The sequence below is a fragment of the Rhinopithecus bieti genome, unplaced genomic scaffold, assembly GCF_001698545.2.
Source record: "Rhinopithecus bieti isolate Rb0 unplaced genomic scaffold, ASM169854v2 scaffold_23748, whole genome shotgun sequence".
Taxonomy (NCBI): Eukaryota; Metazoa; Chordata; class Mammalia; order Primates; family Cercopithecidae; genus Rhinopithecus; species Rhinopithecus bieti.
This window is the reverse complement of record NW_016811596.1, coordinates 3,284,976-3,296,090: the sequence shown is the minus strand read 5'-3', so window position 1 is coordinate 3,296,090 and position 11,115 is coordinate 3,284,976. Positions and strand designations below refer to the sequence as shown.

The following is an 11,115-nucleotide window of genomic DNA, read 5'->3' as shown; positions in this document are numbered from 1 at the left end:
TTATATATTATTATATAATTAATATTATTAATAATATTAATAAAATTAATATTAATAAGAACTATGCCTTTTTTTTAACTATGGTAAAACTTACCTGTTTCATCTGTAGCAGGATCATTCACCAGATCTGCAAAGACACATAACAAGGAATGAAAAAATGCAGTCAGGAAAAGTAGCTAAGGAAAGCAGGATAAAGGGATGATGATCTCAAAGGAGGAAAGAAAGGCTGAAGAGAAAGCATGTGGACTCCGGCAGCTGAGGGACTATCACAGAAAGAAATGGAAGAGAGAATAAGATTGGGCGTGTGTACAGAGATGCTGGCATCTAAGGTGGCAACAGAACTCTGCATGAGCTCAGAGCACCCACCAACACTTTTGAAGTCTCTGTTTTTCTATATATAGACATGACCTTCAATCTATCCCTAATAAAACAGCACATAAACAAACAAACAAAAAAGGCGTAGCTTACTAGGATCTTCTGTGAATGTTTCTGGAGTCGTTTGAGTCACATCGTCTGAAAAGAAAATTAGAAAACAATTTCTGAGATTCTCTGTCTCCCTGCCACCCTTCCACTTCCAATAACTTAAATTGTGAAGCATAGTGCCCAGCGGAATTGAGTATCCCACAAATGTTTTTCCTTGATTGCTTACAATGACAAACGATTGATGACCTCTTTTCAATACTTACTTAAAATGAAATCGGCTATGCCAAAGGCATTGTGATTTTGACATTCATAATTCTGATATAATTGGGTATAAATTTGCTGATATGCTTATGAGTGTTTATAAAAGGTAGTATTGATTTTTTTCTTTTTTTTAAGAATCTCGCTCTGTCACCCAGGCTGAAGTGCAGTGGCCAGTCTCAGCTCACTGCAACCTCCACCTCCCAGGTTCAAGCAATTTTCGTACCTCAACTTCCCAAGTAGCTGGGATTACAGGCACACACCACCATGCCTGGCTAATATATAATATATACATACATACATATATAGATATATAGATATATAGATATATAGATATTTTTTTTTTTTTTTTTGAGACAGAGTCTCACTCTGTCGCCCAGGCTGGAGTGCAGTGGCGTGTGATCTCGGCTCACTGCAACCTCCGCCTCTCAGGTTCAAGCAATTCTCTGCCTCAGTCTCCTGAGTAGCTGGGATTACAGGTGCCTGCCACCACGCCCAGCTAATTTTGTATTTTAGTAGAGACGGGGTTTCACCATGTTGGCCAGGCTGCTCTCAAACTCCTGACCTTGTGATCCACCCGCCTTGGCCTCCCAAAGTGCTGGAATTACAGGTGTAAGTCGGCACACCCAGCCATGTTGATGGTTTTCCGATGCTCATTGAGAAGTGAGGTGAAAATGGGGAGGGAAAATGTCAATATAAGTACAGAATGGTTTGCATTTGATTATCAGAAAGTAAAGGCAGGAGGAAAAGAAATAAAAATGGTCCAGGTCTTAAGGTGGAATCTATTATATTAGGATAAACTGAGAAAACTGTTTCTGAAACTGTAAATAATAGCACTTCCTAAAACCAGTGGTCTCTAAAAATAACAAAAAGCAAAATAACAAAACAGCATTAACATTTACTTTTATTTTTTAATTTACATATAAATTTTATTGTATGTGTTTACAGTATCCACCGTGACATTTTGATAGATGTGTATAAAGTGAAATGGTTACTACAGTCAAGCAAATTAACATATCCATATCCTCATTAGTTTCCTTTTTTGTATATGTATAATAAGAGCATCTGAAATTTACTCTCTTAGCAAACAACATTTAAATATTTAGCAAACAGGCCCGGTGCAGTGGCTCACACCTGTAATCCTAGCATACCGGGAGGCCCAGGCAGGCAGATCACCTGAGGTCAGGAATTCAGAACTAACCTGGCCAACATGGTGATCTACTAAAAATACAAAAATTAGCCTGGCGTGGTGGTGCACGCCTGTAATCCCAGCTACTCTGGAGGCTGAGGCAGGAGAATCGCTTGAACCCGGGAGGCAGAGGTTGCAGTGAGCTGAGATCGTGCCATTGCACTCCGGCCTGGGTGATAAGAGAGAAATCCTATCTCAAAAAAATAATTAAAAAATAAATAAATATTAAGCAAACATTACATCAGCAATTACCCTTCAATGTAAATAGCTTATATTCATAATCCATTCTACCCACTAGGGGTCAGCAAATTCACATCGTTTACTTTGACTTTTTTTTTTTTTTTTTTTTTTGAGACAGAGTCTCTTGCCCTATCACCCAGGCTGGAGGGCAACGGTGACATGATCTTGGCTCACGGCAACCTCCACCTCCCAGGTTCAAGTGATTCTCCTGCCTCAGCCTCCTGAGTAGCTGGGACTCAGGCATGCGCCACCATTCCCAACTAGTTTTTGTATTTTTAGTAGAGATGGGGTTTCAACATGTTGGCCAGGCTGGTCTTGAGTTCCTGGCCGCAGGTGATCCAACCACCTTGGCCTCCCAAAGTGCTGGGATTACAGGCATGAGCCACCATGCCCGGCCTGACTTCTTTTTTTAACTTCGGATTCTATTAATAAATGTCAGATGTAAATCTGACGGGAATAAATATCTTTATAAAGCATGTCAGAGTTATGCATGACTGTTTAAAAGGCGAAATACAAATAAAGCATTTCATGGGAGTTCCCTTTGCCCACCTCATCCTTTTTTCTTAATTACAGATAGAAATTCATCAGGTTTGGCTAGGCTTCATGGCTTATGCCTGTAGTCCCAGCATTTTGGGAGACCAAGGCATGTGAATCACTTGAGGTCAGGAGTTCAAGACCAGCCTGGCCAACATGGAGAAACCCCATCTCTACTAAAAATGCAAAAATTAACCGGGCATGGGTGGTGCATGCCTGTAGTCCAAATTACTAAGAAGGCTGAGGCAGGAGAATGAATTGAACCCAGGAGGCGGAGTTTGCAGTGAGCTAAGATCTTGCCACTGCACTCCAGCTTGGAACAGAGGGAGACTCTCCTTCCAATCAACGGCCTTGACAAAAAAGCCTCTTAACCTTTCACATTCATTATAGTATTTCTTCTTTCAGAACACTCTTTTTTTTAGCTGGACGTCATTGATTGGAAGAACAATCTTTAATAAAAGGAATCCAAGTCTGTTCCAATCCCACAGAATATTTGAAAAACCGCTAACCTGAATCATTCCAGCGACTGCAGGAGAGGAGTGGAGCCTCTCCTGGGTGTAGCCCAATCCTTCCTGGTTCCCTTTCTCCGGAGGCCTAGCTACATTCCAGTCCAGCTATTCACAGAAACAGGAGTAAAGCAATGGGAGAACAGAGGGCTTGAGAATGTATCCTAGCTGTCTCTGGGATTTCAGGGCAGAGTACGGTTTTTCTGCGTATACCTCAGTTTAACCAACTGTTTCAAGAGCTATCACCATATAAATGCTTTATCTAGTATTCATGAAGTTCTCTCTGAAAAAAAAAAATTAACATATTTTCTTTTCCTTTTCTTTTTTTGAGAGAAACTCTCACTCTGTTGCCCAGGCTGCAGTACAGCGGTGCCATAATAGCTCATTTGCAGCCTCAAACTGCCAGGGTCAATTGATCCTTCCACCTCAGCCTTCTGAGTAGCTAGGACAACTGGCAAACCACCACACCTAGCTTTTTTTTTTTTTTTTTTTTTGAGAGACAGGGTCTCAGGCTGTAAGCAGTGGCTCACACCTGTAATCCCAGCACTGCCGAGGTGGGCAGATCACCTGAGGTCAGGAGTTCGTGACCAGCCTGACCAACATGGTGAAACCCTGTCTCTGCTAAATGCAAAAAATTAGCCAGACGTGGTGGCGCATGCCTGTAATCCCAGCTACTTGGGAGGCTGAGACAGGAGAATCACTTGTATGTGGGAGGTGGAGGTTGCAGTGAGCTGAGATTGCGCAATTGCACTACAGCCTGGGCAGCAAGAGTGAAACTCCGTTTCAAAAAAACAAAAAGGAAGGGTCTCACTGTGTGGCCCAGGCTGATCTCAAACTCATGGCCTCAAGTGATCCTCCCACCTCAGCCTCCCAAAGAGCTTGGTATTACAGGCAAGACAATTCATCGTACCTTACGATATGTCTGCAAGAAAAGCATCTAAAGTCATAACACAGGACTGGTTCCTAATCAGCCCAGAAAAATGAATTCCAATTTTCAGTTTTGCTGGTGCTGAAATCTCCGGAGGCCTTTCCCCTAGTCTGAAGTCTAGTCACATTCCTGCCCTTTTTTCCTAGATTCAGATCTAGATTCAGAAACTCTGGGATTCAGATATTTTTACCAATAACAGATAAAAAAAAGTTTGTATTTTTGTCTTCTGTACCAGGACCCACTGCAAGAAAAATATATTATACAGTACCCTGGTACATACATATGGAAAACTAAGAGAAATTTTATTAAATTTGTATGAAATAATACTTTACTCTTGTAAAACACGTGCAATCCATCCTGGTATATTTGTTTTGGTCTATCTTAATTCATTTAAAAAACTAATACCAGTTGTGACCCACTAAATTGATGTCATGATCCCTTTAATAGGTTGCATACTAGAGCGCTCTGTCCTCTAACTCTCCTGGGATGGGAGAAATAAAGAGATAAATTATAATTATGTTGAATGTCTTGAGGCAGAATGGAGTTTCTTCATGAAGTTGAAGAAAGTAGTCATTGAGGAGTCACAACTTTTGGGATTTTTGCTACAGAGAATGGTGTGAGCAAAAAATACCTAAAAGCAGAAAACCAAAAAATACCTTTTGAGTTTTGCCCGGTTATGCCACAATTTCACTTAGTACTGACATAACTTCTTTTTTCTTTTCTTTCTTTTTTTTTTTTTTTGAGTCAGTCCCACTCTGTTTCCCAGGCTGGAGTGCAATGGCATGATCATGGCTCACTGCACCCTCAGCCTCCTGGGTTCAAGCAATTCTCATGCCTCAGCCTCCTAAGTAGCTAGAACCACAGGCATGCACCACCATGCCAGGCTAATTTTTTTTTTTTTTTTCCCTAGAGATGAGGTCTCCCTATGTTGCCCTGGTTGGTCTCAAACTCCTGGGCTCAAGCGATCCTCCTGCCTCAGGCTCCCAAAGTGCTGGGATTATGGGTATAAGATGACTTCTTACCCTGTCTTTCATTTTTCCACAGTTACATGGATTAAGGAATGCTTTTTGTAAGGACTAGTGAGCGTTTTCTGAATAAGATAGGAAATGTGTAGAGAAGAGTGAAAACAGAAATGGGCATAGAGGAGGTCTTGGGAAGGTGTTTCAGTCGTTTAAACACACACACACAAGAAACTTTTCAGTCGTTTAAACACACACACACAAGAAACTTTTATGAATGGGATAACAGGATTGTGGAAACTGGTGAAGCTGATCCTATTTCTCACACTTTGGCAATGCATCTCTCTGTTGTAGGAAAGTTTTCTTTTTTGGCAGCGATAGATAAGCAAGAAGGATTTTTTTAACTCTGTTCATCTAAATTTTTCTGATAAGAACTCCAACAGAGCCCCTATCCAAGGGTTCACCTACCTCCTCGTTGACTATTGACCCCCAGGGGTATCCAGTCTATAGCAAAGGAAGAGAAAAGAGATGTGAGTGACTGCAGCTCTATACCTCATAACCCTTTTATGAGACAAATCAGAAAATCATGGAGAAATGGTTATACTTTATCTCTGTGACTTATTCCTGTATAGCTCAATATAAAATTACTGAGACCATTAGTGCTATGAACAAAACCAACAGGAATAGAAACACTTCAGAAAGATAAGTTCCTTCACTGCTGTGCATTTGTTTGGTAAAAAAAAAAAAAAAAAAAAGTTCCTGAGAACAAAGCCCTGCTGCCCTCTTACCCTCATTCCTGGCCAGGAATGAAGTCCAGCTCCACTGATAGACCTGGCAGCCCTTCTAGTGTTTCCTGCTCCTCTAGCCCCACGGCTTCCCCTCTAGCTATGCTAGTGAACAAGACAGAAGAATTATTTTTCTCAATCTGTATCGGAAGAGGGAGAAAAAAAAATAGAGTAGGACATCTTTACAGCCTAAAATTCACTTTCTGTGGCCAATCTTCTAGCCAGATTCTGGGAAATCTGTGAAGATCACTTTTTTCTTGTGTGTCAGTGTGGCACATATTTTTCGCATGCCTGTGAATATACCCGCGTGTATGATGGTAATAGTGTATGTATTCTCACTGTTCTTCTTCAAGATTTAAATTTGGTCCAGTTTCTTTTTTTTTTTTTTTTTTTTTTTTAAATGGAGACGAGGTTAACTCGTCTCACTATGTTGCCCAGACTGGTCTCAGTGATACTCCCCACTCAGTCTCCCAGAGTGCTAGGAGTATAGGTGTGAGCCCACCATGCCCAGCCCAGGTCCAGTTTCTTTCTAGGTAGTTCCTCTGTGTTTGTGTATGCATTTGTATATCAGCTTCTTTTTCGCTTTGCAATTTGTTTATTCAACCCTCTTTGGGTGGTTAGTGTGCATTTTTGTGTATCTTCGTTGCACTTTAGTTTCATAATTCTCGGGAGGCTTTCCCCTAGTCTGAAGTCTAGTCACATTCCTGACCTTTTTTCCTTAACACAAAATCTGTTCTTTTCTTCTAATAGGAATTCCAGAGCTCAATATCAAGCATCTCTACTGCTATTCCTCTTCGACCTCATTCCATCCCATCTCCTGCCACACACATGTATAGCTGAGGAGCTGAGGGTTTAGGGAGCAAAGAATAAAGGACTCACCAGAAGGGATGATGAATGCAGCAAGAAACAGCAGCACCTTGGGTCCCAAGAGCGACATATCTATAGGGGTGGCGGGCATAGCAGAGAATGTGATGCTCAGAGGCACATCAGCATTTCAGTGCCAGGGAAAGATGCCTCCGAGGTCCCTGTCTCTTTGTCTTCCCAGAACTTTCTCCATTTTCCCTTATGACTCAAACCCTTTCTCTCTTTTCTTGCCTTTCACCCAACATTCATTTCCCCCTCAAATCTATTCTTTGGTCACGTACCATTATTCTTGCTTGTATTATTCTCTTCCACCAAGTCAGAGGAAATTTTACATTTTGCATTGTCCATACTTGGCTCTACCCTGTGGCCTCTTTCATCCCTGATGTGAAATCTTCCTTTCTCATATGCATGTCTTTTTCATATCATCTGCTCATCTTGGCATCTCCTTCATTGGAATTCCATGGTTATTTGGGAGGTCTGCTCAAGTCTAAGTTCAGTGACGCTCCCTGTTGCCCCTCTCCAGCCCTTTCACACACACACAGACATACCCACATTCCCTCTGTCTCTTTAGGGTTTTAGGTAATCAAACAACTCACTGTCTATGGTGTTCTGCTCTTTCCACCGAGTCCTTTGGCTGCTGAATGTGTCTCTCTCCTCTTATGCTGTTCCTACTTTGGCTGGAGAATAAGATGAACAGAGCCACTCCCTGGAAAGGACTTCAGATTTGGCCTCCTCTGAAACAGTGAGATGAGGGAGAGCAAGAAAGCCAGGCTAGGCGTAGAATGAGTGTTACAATGAGGCTGGAATGAGAAGGGAGATGGGAATTGGCAGTTGCTCACACCCTCATTCCAAATGTTATGACCACACTGATGAGAGCTCTTGCTGCTCCCTGGAAGAGTTGGCATCAGCTCATGTATTGCCTTTCTTCCAGCAGCCTATTTTCTGGTCCCAGCTCTCCTTTTTTCCTTGGGTTCCTTCTTACCGAAAAGTTCCATCTTCTCCTTGGTGTGTTTTAATGCACATTATAGATGCTGTTTCTCTCTCTCCCTGGCTTCTTTTTTTTTTTTTTTTTTTTTTCCAGACAGAGTTTTGCTCCTGTCACCCAGGCTGGAGTGCAATGATTCAATCTTGGCTCACTGCAACCTTTGCCTCCTGAGTTCAAGCGATTCCCCTCCCTCAGCCTCCCTGTCTTTCATATTTGAATCATTCCTTCATCCCACTTTCTCACTTTCTTTTGCCTCTTTCTTGACCTACACGTTTAGACTCTTCTTCGTTTTTTCCCCTGGGGATATCCTATGTATTCTCACAACCAAGCAAGCACAGACGCCATATGAGTTTTGTCCAAGAGGAAGGCTGGCTATCTTGGGGTTATAAAAAATTGAGGAAATTTTCAGAACTCTCCAAATCATTTTCAAATGTAGAGAAGCTCCGTGAAAGGGGTGCCAGCCTTACTTTGTCTTTTGGCTTTGTTTGAGCTTAACTAAGAATCTGGGTTTCTGGGATCTTAAGGATAAAATGCAATCAGATACCCAAAGAAAACTGAAAGGCAAGGTTATTATGCTTGCCTTATTTTCTACCAATATTTTTCCTTAGATCATGTAATGTGTAGATAACACTTTCTCTAATCCAGGAATTTTTTTTCTTTTTTTTTTTTTTTTTTTTGATAGGGTCTTGCTCTGTCACCCAGGCTGGAATACAGTGGCATGATCACAGTTCACTGCAGGCTTGACCCAGGCTCAAGTGATCCTCCTGCCTCAGCCTCCTAAGTCTCTGGGACTACAGGTGCATGCCACCATGCCAGGTGAATTTATGTTTATTTTTTTGCAGAGACAGGATTTTGCTATGTTGCTCAGGCTTGATCCAGGAATTTTAAAGACTTTGTATTTGCTCTTATTCATAGAGACTCTAGTGGTTCAACCACTAAAACATTCCCGCTTTGAATTCAAGAGCAAACTTGAATTACAGAAACTCAAGTCAGAGGAATGGTGGACCTTGCATGCCATAGAAATACGTAAGTTTCAGGTTATCTGTTAGCTCCTTTAGTCCACATTATATATCTCCCTGATGAAATAAATTACAGAAAAGTACAGGGAGATAGAGAGTAAATAGTAATAATAAATTACAGACTAGAAGAAAAAAAAAGGGGGGTATGATGGAAGGAAGAAAGGAAGAAAGGAAGGAGTCTAGTTGAGAGGAAGAAAGAGCAAATTGCACTTTGTAAGCACCTCTGGGACCTCCGAGGGAGCGGTAAATGCTACATCTCTAAGATACATGGAATCTGGTCAGTCCGCAGAACAATCCGACTGCTACGCCCAGCTCTTCCTGATCTTCCTGCCCCAGAACTTGCTCTTCTTCCATCTGCTCCACAGTGAGGGGGCTGAGGCTAGAAAACAGATGTGATTCTAGTCTGAGGAGAGTCAGGGAAAGAAAAGGGTGTGGGGAGAAGAAACCAAAAGGCAGATGCAAAGCAGGACATCGCTAAGGCAGGACACAGAATGAAGAGCCTAGAGCAGCGATCAAGTTTTCCATGAAGCTCAGACAGATGGAGACGCTGAACTCAGGCCAGTCATTTGGCAGGGAGAGCAATGACCTCAATGTGCTGGCCTGGCTAGAGGCTATAGTTTAGGAGAGCCTCCCCAGGCAGTGGGAGGGGGTGTTCTCCTGGGGCTGTAGGAGGTAGTCTGGAGTTGGGGCAGTGAAAACAGGAACAGAATGTTCAGAGCAGGGCTGAAGAAGAGAACAGGCAGGAAGTAGCATCCTAGAAGGAAAGGAGAGGTAGTGAGGCAGGAACTGGTAGAAGAACAGGACAACAATATGCTGTTGGGTTTTAGAGACTTTTGAGAATGCAGTTTGTTTCAAGGTTGGTTAGTTTCTTTTTTTTTTTGTGAGACGGAGTCTTGTTCTATTGCCCAAGCTGGAGTGTAGTGGCATGAACTTGGCTCACTGCAACCTTCGCCTCCTGGGTTCAAGTGATTTTCTTGCCTCAGCCTCCTTAGTAACTGGGATGACAGGCACCCGCCACCACGCCCGGATAATTTTTGTATTTTTAGTAGAGAGGGGGTTTCGCCATGTTGGCCAGGCTGGTCTCAAACTCCTGACCTCAAGTGATCTGCTCCCCTCAGCCTCCCAAAGTACTGGGATTACAGGTGTTAGCCACGGCGCCTGGCCAAGGTTGGTTAATTTTTTTCATGGCAACTATGGGGGGCCCTTTATTCTACTACAGTTCCCCGTTTGTTTTCAGAGCCCAGGTTTGGATCCCCAGGCGTAGAGATCCCCAGATTTGCTTTTCTCGGGGTGATTTGATCAGCTTCCGTTGCATCGTACATCAATTAATCATTTAATTACATCAAGTCAAAATCAGCACCAATGGTCAGAAACCAGCAAATGCCATCCAGCGTTACAAGCCCATCATTTTCTGGGGTTCTTTTTCACTCATTGAGTAGCAGCCCATACTTCCATCCCATATAGGCTGGATTTCCTGAGGTCAGACAACACATTCTCCAGCAAGAAGAAAGCCCCTCATGGGATTGACTGGCAGGTATAGAAGTGACTTAATGAAGGCAATCTGTGTTTGAGTTACCCAGGAAAATTTTAGTTTTTATAAAACGTCTGGGAAAGATGGGCAACGTGCAAAGAAAGAGGAGAGAGACAGAGATGTGAGATGTCAGGCTGGCTTTATTCATCTGTTTATTGGCCTGTAAAGAATACACCCATTAGCTGAAGGCCTCTGGGCAAATGTACAGAAACGTTATTACTACAGTCCCATCCAACTAAATTAAACCCAGGAGCTAAACACACACCAAAAAACTTTCCCATAAAAGGAAGGAAAAGAAAGGGGGAAGGTTATATGAGACAGGGAGGGCAGGAAGAGGGAGTGGTGTGTGTAGAGGAATGAAGCAATGAAGTAGTAACAGCCAAACACAAAAGATGGACTTAGATGCCAAAAGACATATGTCCTTAGAAAACTTAGGCTAGGGAACACTTGTTTGTCCATCAAAATCCAGCCTAGATGTCACCTCCTGCCAGAAACCTTTCCTGGTCCCCTCTGCTTCTGAAGAGTTAATCATTCCCTCTATTAAATCAACTCTTTGTTTATTTGTGTAATTATATAATCCACTTTATTAAACTCTTTTACATATCTTTAAACCCTATTAGGCTGAGTGTTTCTTTTTCTTATTTTTTTTATTTTTTATAGGAATAGGGTCTCCCTATGTTGCCCAGGCTGGTATCGAACTCCTGGGCTCAAGTCATCCCCCTGCCTCGGCCTCTCAAAGTGCTGGAATTATAAGCGTGAGCCACTGCCCCTAGCTTAGGCTGAGTTTCTTGATGGCAGAGGCTGTCTTACTCCTCTTTAGCTGACATAATGGTTAGCACATTAAAACTCAAAATTTGCAGCCTGGGCAACATGGCAAGACCTTGTCTCTGCAAA

The 11,115-nt window shown here is 42.4% G+C and overlaps 1 protein-coding gene and 1 pseudogene across 1 annotated transcript in view; one reads left to right on the top strand and one right to left on the bottom strand.

The window, feature by feature from the left end:
- MFAP5 (microfibril associated protein 5) overlaps window positions 1–7,544 on the bottom strand; it is a 16,805-nt gene extending 9,261 nt beyond the window's left edge. The window contains exons 1-5 of the mRNA XM_017894304.1: window positions 7,283–7,544; window positions 6,702–6,761; window positions 5,506–5,541; window positions 469–513; window positions 95–127 (exon numbers count right to left, since the gene is read on the bottom strand). Coding sequence (XP_017749793.1) covers window positions 95–127; window positions 469–513; window positions 5,506–5,541; window positions 6,702–6,759 — 172 coding nt within the window. The 5' untranslated portion in view covers window positions 6,760–6,761; window positions 7,283–7,544. The remainder of the gene's footprint in view (window positions 1–94; window positions 128–468; window positions 514–5,505; window positions 5,542–6,701; window positions 6,762–7,282) is intronic.
- Window positions 7,545–8,957: 1,413 nt separating this feature from the next.
- LOC108543649 (Fanconi anemia core complex-associated protein 24-like) overlaps window positions 8,958–11,115 on the top strand; it is a 16,252-nt pseudogene continuing 14,094 nt past the window's right edge.